At 46.2% G+C, this 17,087-nt stretch overlaps 1 protein-coding gene across 24 annotated transcripts in view; it reads right to left on the reverse strand.

Moving 5' to 3' along the window:
* LOC115144382 (neurexin-1a) overlaps positions 1 to 17,087 on the reverse strand; it is a 644,902-nt gene that overhangs the window by 237,556 nt on the left and 390,259 nt on the right. Inside the window, exon 1 of one of the 24 annotated variants that reach the window (XM_029685385.2) lies at positions 12,043 to 13,282. The exons of 21 other annotated variants lie outside the window; for them this stretch is intronic. In XM_029685385.2, the coding sequence (XP_029541245.2) occupies positions 12,043 to 12,349 (307 nt within the window). In that variant the 5' untranslated portion in view covers positions 12,350 to 13,282. Of the gene's footprint in view, positions 1 to 12,042; positions 13,283 to 17,087 lie in introns of those variants that run through there. 2 more of the 24 variants (XM_029685384.2, XM_029685386.2) reach the window with 2 other exon arrangements.

Below are 17,087 nucleotides of genomic sequence, written 5' to 3' on the forward strand. Positions count from 1 at the left end.
CAAAGAAAAGTGAATCAAAGACAAGTGACCCAAGGAAAAGTGAATCAAAGAAAAGTGAAACAAAGAAAAGTGAAACAAAGAAAAGTGAAACAAAGAAAAGTGAATCAAAGAAAAGTGAATCAAAGAAAAGTGAATCAAAGAAAAGTGAACCAAAGAAAAGTGAACCAAAGAAATGTGAACAAAAAAAATGTGAATCGAAGAAATGTGAATCAACTGAATCAAAACATTTTGGGAAAATGCCATCTTTAGAGCACAGGTCAGATGAACCATCTATAAAAAAAAGTATTACCATTAAAAAGCAATGAACATGATTCACAAATATGTTTTACAATATGTCTGGGGAGAGGGGAGAGGAAGAGGAATATAATGAGAGAGAGCAACCAGGAGAGCAACCAGCTCATTACGATGACACATATAGACTCTGTAGGGATTATGTATTTAATTCACTGCCTCTTCTTTATTCATTTCATTCTCTTGTTTCTCCTCTGCCAGGACACTTCAGGGAGATGGAGAGACATTTAGTCAGTCAATAACTGAAGGGGAGAGGGGCAGGTACACAGGACACTTGCAGCACGCACACATAACAAACAAATGCGTACACACGCACGCACACACAAACACACGCACACACAAACACACACAAACACAAACACACGCACACACACGCACACACAAACACACGCACACACAAACACACGCACACACAAACACACGCACACAAACACACGCACACACACACACACACACACAAACACACGCACAACAAACACACACACACAAACACACACACACAAACACAAACACACGCACACACAAACACACGCACACACAAACACACGCACACACACACACACGCACACACAAACACACGCACACGCACACAGGGATTCTTAGGGATTCTCCAATTAGCTTCTATCACACCCTAGCCTGGCCACAATGAGCTACACTGCTGCTTCTCCTCCTCTTCTCCGTTCTCAAACACAGCCTCTCTCTCTATCACACACTGGACACACTGTCAGGGTGTGGAGACCTAAGACTTGGCATGGTGCTTCACACCAGGGGTACAGCAGGAAACAACCACTCCTGGGGATCTAGCTACTGTCTGTGGTGTCGCTGTGTCAACATCTCACCTTGGTTGAAATCCTATTTGTTTTGAGAGAGTTAAGGCAAGAAGGGCCTTCTATGCCATCAAAAGGAACATAACATTTGACACCCCAATTAGGATCTGTCTAAAAATACTTTAGCCAGTTATAGAACCCGTTGCTCGTTATTGTTGTGAGTTCTGGGGTCCGCTCACCAACGAAGAATTCACAAAATGGGACAAACACCCAATTTATACTCTGCGTGCAGAATTGTGCAAAAACATCCTCCATGTACAATGTAAAACACCAATGCATGCAGAGCAGAATGAGGACTATTCCCACTACTTATCAAAATCCAGAAAATAGACATTCAATTCCACAAGTAAAGCGATGCCCAAACCTTCCTTCACAAAGCCCCAACCTGCAAGACCTAGTGAACAGCCCCCTCAGCCAGCTGGTTCTGGGGCTCTTTTCACAAACACAAACAGAACCCAGAGAGCCCCAAGATAGCAACACAATTAGACCTGACCAATTCATGAGAAAACACAAACATAATTACTTGTTACATTGGAAAGATTCAACCAAAAAACAGAGCAAGTTGGAATGCTACCTTACCCTAAACAGAGAGTACACAGTGGCAGAATATCTGACCATGTGACTGACCTAAAACAAAGAAGAACATTGACTATGTACAGACTCAGTGAGCATAGCCTTGCTATTGAGAAAGGCCGCCGTAGGCAGACCTGGCTCTCGAGAGAAGACAGGCTATGTGCACACTGCCCACAAAATGAGGTGGAAACTGAGCTGCACTTCCTAACCTCATGCCAAATGTATGACCATATTAGAGACAAATATTTCCCTCAAATTTCACAAACCCACAAAGAATTTGAACACAAATCAAATTTTGACAAACACTCGTATCTGTTTCGCGAAATTCCGCAGTGAGCAATCCCAGTAGCAACACTTGTGACCTGCTGCCAGAAAAAAAGGTCAACCAGTGGGTCAGAAACACCACTGTAAATATAACCTATATTTATCAGCCTATTCATTCACCCCACCCCTGTCATATGTACATTCTACTATTTGCATATTGTCAAAACACTGTACAGAGATAATAATATATACACTTTAAACATTATTCTCTTGAAACCTTTTGTCTGTGTAATGTTTACTGTTAATGTCTGAGCGTTATGGTTTTTGTTTTGTTTTATTCTCTTCGTTGGTTTTTGTTGTTGTTGTTGTTGATTTGTTCGCTTTTTCCATTTACTGGCAATGTAAATATGCAAATATGTAAATATGTCTGCCATGCCAATGAAGACACTTTGAATTGAATTGAATTAAGAGAGAGAGAGAGAGAGAGAGAGAGAGGGCGAGAGAGGAAGAGAGGGAGAATAAGAAAGACTGAAGAGAGAGATGATGATGATGATGATTCAACAGACTGCCTGATGGGAGATGCACTCTCTGGCTCTAGCTCATCCAAGAGCCATCACACAAATGTCCCCTTGAGTCAAATGTGGAGCACTTTCTATCTCTCTGTCTTTCTCACTTCCCCACTCTCCTTTCTCTCTCTCTCTCTCTCTCTCTCTCTCTCTCTCTCTCTCTCTGTCTCTCTGTCTCACTCTCTCTCTCTCTCTTTCTCTCTTCCTCTGTCTCTCTCTCTCTCTCTCTCTCTCTCTCTCTCTCTCTCTCTCTCTCTAACCCATTGCGCACTCTCTTTCTCTCAATTCAATTAAATTCAAAGGGGCTTCTCTCTCTTACTCTTCTCCCCCCCCTCTCTCTACTTCAGTCTCTCCTCCTTTTCCCAAACAGGGCACCATTACTCATCTGACCGCCTCTTTACCAGTCGCACGCACAGTCAGTTTTCATCTCCCTCCACCGGACAAATACACACACACTTCCTCATTCTCCTAGCCCCCCAACAGGGCCCAACCAAGCAAAGGGAATGTGTGGTCTCCTCTTGTGCCTGTAGTGGGAACCAGGCTGTGTCCGTTGTGGAGGGAGATGAGAGATCAGTGTGTGTGTGTGTGTGTGTCAGGTGCTGCTAAGTAAGATACAGAGTGGTACACCAGGGGGTGAGAGAGAGAGAATAAGAGCTAGAATACAAGTAGGACAAAGACCTGAAGCACACCAATAGGAGAAGAGAGAGATGAGAAGATGGCACCAATCAGTCTGTCACTCCTAGCTGGGGTCAGTATTCAACTGGGGTCCCTTGGAGACAGAGGGGAACATGTATAGAGATCTGCATCTGCCAAGCCATCCCCTCTGTTCTGTTCTGCTCCGATACTGTCAGACAGCCACACACACAATCTCAGAGTGACTTCGGCAAAGGGACAGGCCACAACAAACCGCCTGAGAGGCACCGACAGGGACCCACAGCCCTGCAATTCAGTGTATATCTCCATCTCGCTCCCTATTTCTTTCCTTCTGCCTGCCTCTATCTCCCTGTATTTTTCTATCTCTCTAGTTCTCTCCCTCTCTTTCTACCTCTCTCTAGCTCTCTCTAGTTCTCTCCCTCTCTTTCTCCCTCTTTCTACCTCTCTCTAGTTCTCTCCCTGTCTTTCTACCTCTCTCTAGCTCTCTCCCTCTCTTTCTACCTCTCTCTAGCTCTCTCTAGTTCTCTCCCTCTCTCTCTACCTCTCTCTAGCTCTCTCCCGCTTGTTCTCTCCCTCTATCTCTTTCAATCTCTCTCTCTCTCTCTCTCTCTCTCTCTCTCTCTCTCTGCCTGCCCCCTCTCTATTTCTCTTTCTCAATCTCTCTATCCCTCGTGCTCTCTATTTCCTTCTTTCACTGTCTCCCTCTCCATCCTTCTCTCTCCATCTCTCTTTCCATCTCTCTTTTTATTTCTGTCTCTCATTATTTCTGTCTTTATATTTTTCTCTTTCTCAATCTCTCCATCCCTCTCTCTCCATTTCCTTATTTCTCTGTCTCCCTCTCTATTTCATTTTCTCTGTCTCTCTCCGTCTCCCTCTCTCTCTATTTCCTTTTCTCTGTCTCTCTCCGTCTCCCTCTCTCTCTATTTCATTTTCTCTGTCTCTCTCCGTCTCCCTCTCTCTCTATTTCCTTTTCTCTGTCTCTCTCCGTCTCCCTCTCTCTCTATTTCCTTTTCTCTGTCTCTCTCCGTCTCCCTCTCTCTCTATTTCCTTTTCTCTGTCTCTCTCCGTCTCCCTCTCTCTCTATTTCATTTTCTCTGTCTCTCTCCGTCTCCCTCTCTCTCTATTTCCTTTTCTCTGTCTCTCTCCGTCTCCCTCTCTCTCTATTTCATTTTCTCTCTCTCTCCGTCTCCCTCTCGCTCTATTTCCTTTTCTCTGTCTCTCTCTGTCTCCCTCTCTCTCTATTTCCTTTTCTCTGTCTCTCTCCGTCTCCCTCTCTCTCTATTTCCCTTTTCTCTGTCTCTCTCCGTCTCCCTCTCTCTCGCAGCAGCAGCCTGTTTAGTTACAGTACAATATGTTTTTTTGGGGAAATGCTTTTGCTTTCCTTCCATTCCCCTTCGTCTTGCTTTCCATCTCTTCCCTTCCCCTTCTCCCTCTCTCGCTTTCTCTTTTTCTCACTTTGTCTCTCTTTCCATCTCTTCCCTTCCCCTTCTCGCTTTCTCTTTTTCTCACTTTCTCTCTCTTTCCATCTCTTCCCTTCCCCTTCTCCCTCTCTCGCTTTCTCTTTTTCTCACTTTGTCTCTCTTTCCATCTCTTCCCTTCCCCTTCTCCCTCTCTCGCTTTCTCTTTTTCTCACTTTCTCTCTCTTTCCATCTCTTCCCTTCCCCTTCTCCCTCTCTCGCTTTCTCTTTTCTCACTTTCTCTCTCTTTCCATCTCTTCCCTTCCCCTTCTCCCTCTCTCGCTTTCTCTTTTTCTCACTTCTCTCTCTTTCCATCTCTTCCCTTCCCCTTCTCCCTCTCTCGCTTTCTCTTTTCTCACTTTCTCTCTCTTTCCATCTCTTCCTTTCCCCTTCTCCCTCTCTCGCTTTCTCTTTTTCTCACTTTGTCTCTCTTTCCATCTCTTCCCTTCCCCTTCTCCCTCTCTCGCTTTCTCTTTTTCTCACTTTCTCTCTCTTTCCATCTCTTCCCTTCCCCTTCTCCCTCTCTCGCTTTCTCTTTTTCTCACTTTCTCTTTCTTTCCCTCTCTCCCTTTCCCTCTCTTTCCCTCTCTTTCCCTCTCTTTCTCTTTCCTTGCACCCACAGCAGAACAACACTCTCGTATCCGTTCCGCCAGTAGCTCTGAAGGTAGAGAGATTAATTGATTACAATCCCCTACATTGCTCTGCTGACTTCGATGAACAAATTGGAATAAGAGATTAGAGATACAAAAGTGGTATTAGGAGTGTTTGATGGAGCAGGAGTATCAACTAGTCCCAAATAATCATAAAGGGGTGATGTATCTGCTCATCCAGGGTGCAGGATTCCATTAACCTTTCACTGCAGTAGGCTACATAAGGGTCACATAGTGCAAGTGCTTCTTGGTGGTCTTAAAGAAATCTACATTGAACCAAAAGTATACACCTTTAAAAAAAGAAGATACCTGTACCATGTCAGATTTAGAGTTGAAATGTATTTAATTAAGAGTTTGCATCCCAATATTACACTTTAAATACATCACAGAAGACTGAAATATAACAAAACCGTCTGACAAATCATTTTGATTAATTATGAAATTATGAAAAATATGAATAACTGTCCACCCATGAGGCCACTAGGGAACGATTTGGTGATTTGACTGCAGGTAAGAACTACGAAGTGGATAGAAGAGGACTAAATCTACAACAGGTTCCCAGCATCAATGGAAGCCCCAGCCTCCACACCATAACGGATTGTCGACAGCTATTTCCTGTTGATCTCAAAGTGATGTTTTGTGTAAACCCAAGGATGCTCTCCTCTCTCCTCCTCCTGGTCCATCACATCTGCCTTCATCACTCCGGGGTAAGAGGATGAGAGGAGAAATGAAAAATGAAGAGTGATACCCCAGTTTATTCATTATCATGATCCTTATCTTCCTTTTTCTTCCCCACTCTGTCACTCTCTCTCTCTCGCTGTCTCTCTCTCTCTATCTCTCTGTCTCTCTCTCTCTATCTCTCTGTCTCTCTCTTTCTCTCTAAATATGTCTTACTCTCTCTCTCTCGCTGTCTCTCTCTCTCTCTCTATCTCTCTGTCTCTCTCTCTCTATCTCTCTGTCTCTCTCTTTCTCTCTACATGTCTTACTCTCTCTCTCTTGCTGTCTCTCTCTCTCTCGCTGCTCTCTCTCTCTATCGCTCTGTCTCTCTCTCTCTATCTCTCTGTCTCTTTCTCTCTACATATGTCTTACTCTCTCTCTCGCTGTCTCTCTCTCTCTCTCTATCTCTCTGTCTCTCTCTTTCTCTCTACATATGTCTTACTCTCTCTCTCTATCTCTCTGTCGCTCTCTTTCTCTCTACATATGTCTTACTCTCTCTTTCTCGCTAGTTGTCTCAGATCTTGAGCCATACAGGTTTCTGGTCAAAAGCAGTGCATTACATAGGGAATAGGGTGTAATTTGAGACATATTCATTATTTTTCACTGGGCCTCATTAAAACAATGCAAACCTTGCATAAGTACATCGTGACCAAGGGTAATGTTCCTCCTATCTGCAATAGAAATCGATAGCTGATAACATTCTAGTTCAACGCAAAATGGAAATAAAAGCCAGATGTTTATTGTTGGATAATAAATGTGTTATTCTATAGTTTAATCCGAGTTAGATTTCTCATACAGATACCCATACACACAAACATACTGTATATGACATGAAAGGTTGAGGGGAATGTCTAGATAAATGTTTTGCAATAAAGATGGAGCAGAGCTTGAAAACGACGGTACATTATAAAATGTATTTAGAGCAGCGAAATATTAAGAGGAAAATAACTACCCCATCCACTCTACAAATACATATTATATAAAATCCATTCTACACTTCATAAAAAGAGACTGGAGCCATTTGCATCCAACACCGGGCTGGCTTTATTTGATTCCCAAATGACACCATATTCCCTATATAGTGCAATATAGAGCCCTATGGGGCCTGATCAAAAGTAGCACTCTAAATATGGAACACGCTGCTATTTGGGACGCAGGCCTGCTTTTGTTTGTGCTAATCACCTGGGACAATGGTAAGTGCAGTTGTGACGATAACAGTGAACGGCAGGTACTGTTACGTAAGTAATGCAAACAGGATTAGATGGAGGGTGACACCACACAGCTACACAGTACTGGGAACAGAGGGAGGGAGGAGAGAGGGAGAGATTCAGGGAGGGAGGGTAGAGAGAGAGAGGGAGGGAGGGGGGGTGGAGGGAGAGAAGAGAGAGAAGATGGAGGGAGGGAAGGTGAGGGAGGGATGGAGGAGAGGGAGGGAGGGAGTATGGAGGAGAGAGAGCGAGAGAAAGAGATGGAGGGATGGAGGGAGGGAGGGGGAGGGAGGAGAGAGGGAGAGATTCAGGGAGGGAGGGTAGAAGAGAGAGAAAGAGAGGGAGGTATGGAGGGGAGAGAGAGCGAGAGAAAGAGGTAGAGTGATGGAGGGAGGGAGGGCGGGAAGGATTGTGAGGGAGGGAGGGGGAGGGAGATTGTGAGAACAATACAACAAGTGATAGAGTGAGCTCAAAACAGAGACTAGCATTTCGCTAGACCTGCAATAACATCTGCTAAATATGTGTATGTGACCAATAAAATGTTATTTGATTTACAATTGTGGAGAGAAAAGAGGATAATGTAATACAGGAGATTAAGGAAAGGACCTGAAAATGTTTAATTGGTGCAGGTGAGAAAAGCTCCCTCTGTGTGTGTGCGTGTGTGTGTGTGTGTGTCTGTGAGTGTGTGCGTGTGTGTGTGTGTGTGTGTGTGTGTCTGTGAGTGTCTGTGAGTGTGTGTGTGTGTGTCTGTGTGTGTGTGTGTGTCTGTGTGTGTGTGTGTGTGTGTGTGTGTGTGTGTGTGTGTGTGTGTGTGTGTGTGTGTGTGTGCTCCCACGTCTCTGTGTGAGGAACGAGCAAATGCAAATGAAACTCCAGCACAGCATGTCTGGAATCAGGAAAAGGAAACTGGCTTTAAAAAAAAGTAACAAGCTTTGTCCTTGAGTCAGGCACTGTGTTGAACATCGTGTCTACCATTGTGTGTGCCATTTCTCATTCATGAACCTCCTCACTGTGTGTCTTGGCTAATGTATATTCATTATTAATAAAGCTATGGATGATTTCTGTACAGGCTACAAGTCACAGTCTAGCCAATAAGTACACAAGAAAAGAGCAACTTAAATGCACCTAATGCAAATAAATGACCACCATACACACACACACCACCCCACACACACACACACACACACACACACACACACACACACACACACACACACACACACACACACACACACACACACACACACACAGGAGAGCAGAGTGGACTAATTGCCTCTCCTGCCATCTCAGCAGGACAGAACATCTCCCATCTACCTGTACACCTCCACCACCTACTCCTCTTCCCATCTCCCCATCTGAACATCTGTCCCTACCTCGTCCTTCCCACCCTTCATCTTCCTCTTTCTCAACATTCAATCTTCCATCCCCTCATTTTCCTCCTCCTCCTCCTCCCCATCCAGACCTCATCCTATTTCCTCCTCCTCCCCATCCAGACCTCATCCTATTTCCTCCTCCTCCCCATCCAGACCTCATCCTATTGCCTCCTCCTCCCCATCCAGACCTCATCCTATTTCCTCCTCCTCCCCATCCAGACCTCCTCCTATTTCCTCCTCCTCCCCATCCAGACCTCATCCTATTTCCTCCTCCTCCCCATCCAGACCTCATCCTATTTCCTCCTCCTCCCCATCCAGACCTCATCCTATTTCCTCCTCCTCCCCATCCAGACCTCATCCTATTTCCTCCTCCCCATCCAGACCTCATCCTATTTCCTCCTCCTCCCCATCCAGACCTCATCCTATTTCCTCCTCCTCCTCCCCATCCAGACCTCATCCTATTTCCTCCTCCCCATCCAGACCTCATCCTATTTCCTCCTCCTCCCCACCCAGACCACATCCTATTTCCTCCTCCTCCCCATCCAGACCTCATCCTATTTCATCCTCCTCCCCATCCAGACCTCATCCTATTTCCTCCTCCTCCCCATCCAGACCTCATCCTATTTCCTCCTCCTCCCCATCCAGACCTCATCCTATTTCCTCCTCCTCCCCATCCAGACCTCATCCTATTTCCTCCTCCTCCCCATCCAGACCTCATCCTATTTCCTCCTCCTCCCCATCCAGACCTCATCCTATTTCCTCCTCCTCCCCATCCAGACCTCATCCTCCTTTCCTCCTCCTCCCCCATCCAGACCTCATCCTATTTCCTCCTCCCCATCCAGACCTCATCCTATTTCCTCCTCCTCCCCATCCAGACCTCATCCTATTTCCTCCTCCTCCCCATCCAGACCTCATCCTATTTCCTCCTCCCCATCCAGACCTCATCCTATTTCCTCCTCCTCCCCACCCAGACCACATCCTATTTCCTCCTCCTCCCCATCCAGACCTCATCCTATTTCATCCTCCTCCCCATCCAGACCTCATCCTATTTCCTCCTCCTCCCCATCCAGACCTCATCCTATTTCCTCCTCCTCCTCATCCAGACCTCATCCTATTTCCTCCTCCTCCTCATCCAGACCTCATCCTATTTCCTCCTCCTCCCCATCCAGACCTCCTCCTATTTCCTCCTCCTCCTCATCCAGACCTCATCCTATTTCCTCCTCCTCCCCATCCAGACCTCCTCCTATTTCCTCCTCCTCCCCATCCAGACCTCATCCTATTTCATCCTCCTCCCCATCCAGACCTCATCCTATTTCCTCCACCTCCTTCCTTCCATCCACCTAATCCACATTGTTCTACCGACTCCCCTTCCATTCTTTCCTACATCATCTTCTTAGCATTGCTGTCCTTTCCATTTCTGAGGTAACCAAGCTGACTGATTCCAGGACACATTCATTGACCCTCTGAAAATGTGCCACCGCTCCTAAATGTCTTAAACAGCTCAACCTACATACCTACATACGTTAGCTGCACACACACAGAAACAGAGAGAGAGAGAGAGAGAGAGAGAGAGAGAGAGAGAGAGAGAATATCCAGGCCAACTCAAACACATCAATCACAGGACCTGTTTGTCAACATGTTACAGTAGTGTTTTATCATAGTTACGCCGCTATATATTGAGGAGGGTAATGCAATGCCTACATTGAATCCAACCGTGTAAAATCCACTGGAGGTCATAAGGTGAATGCTTCCACTGGAGGTCATAAGGTGAATGCACCAATTTGTAAGTCGCTCTGGATAAGAGCGTCTGCTAAATGACTTAAATGTAAATGTAAATGTAAATCGACTGTTGCTGGATTGTATACAATGTAGAAAACACTGTTTGACTGGAGAGTGACACATTCTGTCCTCATGTTACTTTTGTTTATTCGTAATGACACCATACTATACAGAGGAGGATAGTGCAATACCTACACTGATCCAGGGCATCTCTACAGCGCACACTCCACAACGTTAGACGACTAAGGATTACGTCATCCTGAGTGTCTGGACTGTATACACAGTGTGCCTCTAAGACCATGTGACACATTGTGTACTATCCTGTATCAATGGTTAATAACATTATGGTTTTCCCCACATCTCCTAGTGGAGAATCATGACATCAATTACACGGCTATTAGTCTGAAAATAGAGAACATTTATCGCTAATGTGGCATCCCCATACCCATTCACATCCATAATCACAGTCAGGCACACACACACACTCCAATAGATCACATATAGTAGGAAATGGGGGATATATAAGAGCAATTCCCAGTAGTTGACACTTTATCTAATGGGCTATCTTCACAAGCAGGGACCAACATGGACCTAAATGCCATTATAGGGTAGAGGGCTCCTCTCTCTCTCTCTCTCTCTCTCTCTCTCTCTCTCTCTCTCTCTCTCTCTCTCTCACACACACACACACACACACACACACACACACACACACACACACACACACACACACACACAAACAGCATCCTGCCTCTATTGCTTTAAATCCAATGCACATTTGTCTCTCTATCACCCCCCGGGGGCAAGAGTGAGCACTACACCACAACCCTGTAATCCTGTCTTATCTGGCTGTGGCCGATGCACCACAGAGCATCTGGAGAGAGGGATAGGGATAATCTGAGGCGCCATGGAGGGAGGGAGGGAGGGAGGGAGAGAGAGAGAGAGAGAGAGAGAGAGAGAGAGAGAGAGAGAGAGAGAGAGAGAGAGAGAGAGAGAGGGTGTAGCCAGGGGACAAATTGGGGAGAGATGGATATAGGAGGAAGTCTACAGTAACGGTTCAAGGAAAATATCATTATTGTATTGCGGCAGGTAGCTTAGCAGTTAAGAGCGTTGGTAGTCCAAAAATCGGCCAATGTGCCCTTGAACAAGGCATTTAATCCTGATTGATAATGTAAGTCACTCTGGATAACAGCGTCTGGTAGCTGTAAAATGTAAATGTTTTGCTGCAAATTAAAATAAAATGTCTCCAATAGACAAGTTGCTCACCGCAGAACCTGGACTTGATTATGGGGAAAAGAGCTGTAAGGGACCAGAATAAATCTACATCCAATGAGCACCAAACAAAACCAAATATAAATAAAATACTTCTCCAAAAGACAACTAGTTCATCCCAGTAATTGGACTGTAAGAAGTAGAAAGAGGCCACAGGGGCCCAAAATAAAACTTGCCCCACAGAGCGTAGGAAGATGGTGACGGCATGTGGCATACATTGTGGTCCTCTGTGACTCAGTTAGTAGAGCATGGTGCTTGTACCGCCAGGAGCATGGGTTTGATTCCAGCTGGGGCCACCCATAGGAAAATGTATGCACACACTACTGTAAATGGCTTTGAAGAAAAGCCTCTGCTAATTGGTTTATAGAAACTGTCAGATAGAGCCGAGGTGGTCAGAGTAGAAAGGATACTTACTGTGGCCTGCCCGTAGCAAGGCAGCAGGCGGTCTATGGATGGCGATAGGCACGGAATGGTGACGCTTGCCCCCATGGTTGAGGTGAATGTGGTGGTGGCCCTCCACTGCTTCTGTGCCTCCCCCTGGTGGCCCCGAGTGAGGCCCAGATCCAGCCACACACCCCAGGGCCAGAGCAGTCATCCAGAGAACCAGGCAGACAGGGGAGACAGGGGAGATAGACGAGGTCAAGCCCCAGCAGAGGTGCTCCTGCCTGGGCCTCGAGGGGCCAGGGGTGGGGGCAAGCTTTGTCCTCCAACTTTCCAACATGGTTCCCGAGAGGCCAGCAAGGCGAGTTGAGGATAAAGGTTTGGGACCTTAGTGATGAGCCCAATGGCCCATAGTCCCCTTAGTACCCTGCCAACACAATGCTCTCTCGCCACTCACAAAACCCAAGACACTCACACTGTCGACCAACCAACAAATCCACAGAGAATCCACAGCAGAAAAGAGCTAATCACGGACAAATTTAGGGAAAAGAAAAGAGTGCCTTCTTGCACTTTTTCCGGTGGGTTATGAAATCCACAAGGGTACAAAGGTAACCATGGAAGAAGTACGATCATTCATTGTGGAGAAAAAGAGAGGAGGAAAAAATATGCACTCAAGAAATTAGGACACACTCCTCAAACAGCATCTGAGAAATCTCACACTGCTCCAATTCCCCTATCACACTTCCTCGCTCGCGTTCTCTCTCTCCTTTTCTCTCACTTCTTATTCTGCGAGGAAGAGCTCACAGAATCAAATGGATCATTTTCTCCTCTCAAAAAATGATATAACTCCCGAAAATCCACATTGAATATCAGCCTCAGATTTTGAGGGGAAAAAACATCACAGGCACAATTTCAACATCTCCTTAATCAAAGCAAATGGAATGTTCCCTCCTTCCAAGTTTTCCCTCACTGTTCTCCTTCCTGTTTTCAGAGGATGTCTAGAGGAATCTGAGTGCATCCGAAGTAAAGCTTTAAAATTTGCTTGTGGTGGTGGGCAGCAGCTGTCGAAGGGGTGGCGCGGGAATGGTTGTACCTGCGAGGTGTGCCAAGCCTCGCTCCTAGAGGTTCCCTCTACTCTCCCTGCAGTACCCAGTAGAGAGGCATTGACGCGGCAGCACTGAGAGAGAGTGGCTGCTCTGTATACGGAGCCACACACACCTCTCTCATACACTCACAGGCTGAGAAACAGGCAGCAACGGCTTCAGCGAGCGCAACTCCAGCAAGATGTGCACAAGAGGAGGAGAGAGAGGACGAGAGAGAGAGAGAGAGAGAGAGGGAGGGAGAGAGGGAGGAAGGAGGGGGAGCTTCAACAGCCAGCCACGGAGCAGGAGGGAGAGGGTCTATGCAAATGAACAGGCTCCACACAGCGAATCAGTGGAGCCAGAGAGCATTGCAGAGGAAGAGCCTATTTTGGGTGAAAATAAGCTGGGAATGTGGGGCTTCATCTCTCTCTTTCTATCCACTGGACAGACAGACACTGATGGGCAGTGAATGGAGGAGAGGGAAAGGGAGAGATACAGCTTTTCAGGCTGGTCTTTGTTCATGTTATTTATCTCCCCCTCTTTCTCCCTCTCTCTAGTTCTCTTCCTCTCTCTAGTTCTCTCCCTCTCTATAGTTCTCTCCCTCTCTCTAGTTCTCTCCCTCTCTCTAGTTCTCTCCCTCTCTCTAGTTCTCTTCCTCTCTCTAGTTCTCTCCCTCTCTCTAGTTCTCTCCCTCTCTCTAGTTCTCTCCCTCTCTTTAGTTCTCTCCCTCTCTTTAGTTCTCTTCCTCTCTCTAGTTCTCTCCCTCTCTCTAGTTCTCTCCCTCTCTCTAGTTCTCTTCCTCTCTCTAGTTCTCTCCCTCTCTCTAGTGATCTCCCTCTCTCTAGTTATCCCTCTCTTTAGTTATCTCCCTCTCTCTAGTTATCCCTTGCTTTAGTTATCTCCCTCTCTCTAGTTATCCCTCGCTTTAGTTATCTCCCTCTCTCTAGTTATCCCTCTCTTTTGTTCTCTCCATCTCTAGTTCTCTCCATCTCTCTAGTTATCTCCCTCTCTCTAGTTATCCCTTTCTTTCTCCCTCTCTCTAGTTCTCTCCCTCTCTCTAATTATCCCTCTCTTTAGTTCTCTCCCTCTCTCTAGTTCTCTCCCTCTCTCTAGTTCTCTCCTTCTCTCTAGTTCTCTCCCTCTCTCTAGTTATCCCTATATTTAGTTCTCTCCCTCTCTCTAGTTATCCCTATATTTAGTTCTCTTCCTCTCTCTAGTTATCCCTCTCTTTAGTTCTCTCCCTCTCTCTAGTTCTCTCCCTCTCTCTAGTTCTCTCCTTCTCTCTAGTTCTGTCCCTCTCTCTAGTTATCCCTATATTTAGTTCTCTCCCTCTCTCTAGTTATCCCTATATTTAGTTCTCTCCCCCTCTCTAGTTATCCCTCTCTCTAGTTCTCTCCCTCTCTCTAGTTATCTCCCTCTCTCTAGTTATCCCTCTCTCTAGTGCTCTCCTCTTTCTAGTTATATCCCTCTTTCTAGTTATCCCTCTCTCTAGTTCTCTCCTCTTTCTAGTTCTCTCCCTCTTTCTAGTTCTCTCCCTCTCTCTAGTTCTCTCCTTCTCTCTAGTTCTCTCCCTCTCTCTAGTTATCCCTATATTTAGTTCTCTCCCTCTCTCTAGTTATCCCTATATTTAGTTCTCTTCCTCTCTCTAGTTCTCTCCCTCTCTCTAGTTATCCCTCTCTTTTGTTCTCTCCATCTCTCTAGTTCTCTCCCTCTCTCTAGTTATATCCCTCTCTCTAGTTATCCCTTTCTTTCTCCCTCTCTCTAGTTCTCTCCCTCTCTCTAGTTATCCCTCTCTTTAGTTCTCTCCCTCTCTCTAGTTCTCTCCCTCTCTCTAGTTCTCCTTCACTCTAGTTCTCTCCCTCTCTCTAGTTATCCCTATATTTAGTTCTCTCCCTCTCTCTAGTTATCCCTATATTTAGTTCTCTCCCCCTCTCTAGTTATCCCTCTCTCTAGTTCTCTCCCTCTCTCTAGTTATCTCCCTCTCTCTAGTTATCCCTCTCTCTAGTTCTCTCCTCTTTCTAGTTCTATCCCTCTTTCTAGTTCTCCCTCTCTCTAGTTCTCTCCTCTTTCTAGTTCTCTCCCTCTTTCTAGTTCTCTCCCTCTCTCTAGTTCTCTCCCTCTTTCTAGTTCTCTCCCTCTCTCTAGTTCTCTCCCTCTCTCTAGTTCCCTCCCTCTCTCTAGTTATCCCTATATCTAGTTCTCTCCCTCTCTCTAGTTATCCCTATATCTAGTTCTCTCCCTCTCTCTAGTTATCCCTCTCTTTAGTTATCTCCCTCTCTCTAGTTATCCCTATATTTAGTTCTCTCCCTCTCTTTAGTTATCCCTCTCTCTAGTTCTCTCCCTCTCTCTAGTTATCTCCCTCTCTCTAGTTATCCCTCTCTCTAGTTATCTCCTCTTTCTAGGTCTCTCCCTCTTTCTAGTTATCCCTCTTTCTAGTTCTCTCCCTCTTTCTAGTTCTCTCCCTCTCTCTAGTTATCTCCCTCTCTCTAGTTATCCCTCTCTCTAGGTCTCTCCTCTTTCTAGTTCTCTCCCTCTTTCTAGTTATCGCTCTCTCTAGTTCTCTCCTCTTTCTAGTTCTCTCCCTCTCTCTAGTTCTCTCCCTCTCTCTAGTTCTCTCCCTCTCTCTAGTTCTCTCCCTCTTTCTAGTTCTCTCCCTCTCTATTTCTCCCTCTGGTTCTCTCTCTTTCTCTTTCTTTCTCTCTTTCTCTCTCGCTCTCTCTCTCTCTCTCTGTGTAGAGAGTATAGGTTCGGTCCTATAGAGATGGGGAATCAGAACCTAGTGGTGTGGTCCAGCGGTCCGATGGTCCCCATCGAGTGGAGCAGTAGTTGTGTTGGCTGGCGGGCCTGATGGCTTCTCAGCAGCCAATCACAGAGCCATTTAATGACTCCCTCCTCACTTCCCCCCACGCTGCAGCTTCCAAGTGAAGAAAATAAAAACGTCCAGACCATCTGCAGCCCCAGCTAAACGTTAGGGAAAAGGGGGAATGCCATGAAGGATGGGAAGGATAAAATGTGGATCACGCAGCACACACACACGCACATGCACACACACACAAACACAGAGCTTGGAAGTAAGTGGAGAGCTGTCCACAGAAGTCAGTCCATGCTCACCAGGCTCATAAAAACCTATTCATTCCCTCACCAGAGAGCTATCACAGCAGAGAGAATGACTGGGAGAGCTTGAGGGTTAAGGGGGTACAGAGAACATGTGGGCATACATCTCTGACTGCTGATAAACACTACACAGCAGAGCCCAGGATATATATTCTGTGCTGCTCTGTGATGTTCAATGCTGCAGTGTCTGTGCTTAAAGGTTCTGGCTCAGTAGTCTGTGCTCAGTGCTTCTCAGTGGGTCCAGGACTAAAGAACGTAAAGGTTCTGGCTCAGTGGTCTGTGCTCAGTGCTTCTCAGTGGGTCCAGGACTAAAGAACTTAAAGGTTCTGGCTCAGTGGTCTGTGCTCAGTGCGTCTTAGTGGGTCCAGGACTAAAGAACTTAAAGGTTCTGGCTCAGTGGTCTGTGCTCAGTGCTTCTTAGTGGGTCCAGGACTAAAGAACTTAAAGGTTCTGACTCAGTGGTCTGTGCTCAGTGCTTCTCAGTGGGTCCAGGACTAAAGAACCAAACAGGCTAAAAGCTCAGCTTAATGCTCCCCATTCAGTTCTTGGGATCCAAGGCTGATGCTCAGTCAAGCTCTGTCCTGTTGTCACGGTGGCGTTTGGACGACATCCTCTTTGGACCGCCATGGTGTTCTTTCACAGCCGGAGAGGAAGAAAAGCCCAACAGTGGAGCTGCTGCTGAGGCTGAGCTGATCTCATTGGGTCGCAGTGAGAGGAAAGGGGATAGGGGATAGAGGATAGAGGATAGGGGATAGAGGACAGGGAATAGAGGATAGGGGTTCGGGGACAGTTGATAGGGGATAGAGGATGGGGGATAGAGGATAGGGGATAGAGGATGGGGGATAGAGGATAGGGGATAGAGGATAGAGGATAGGGGATAGA

This window comes from Oncorhynchus nerka, linkage group LG16 (genome assembly GCF_034236695.1).
Source record: "Oncorhynchus nerka isolate Pitt River linkage group LG16, Oner_Uvic_2.0, whole genome shotgun sequence".
Lineage (NCBI taxonomy): Eukaryota > Metazoa > Chordata > Actinopteri > Salmoniformes > Salmonidae > Oncorhynchus > Oncorhynchus nerka.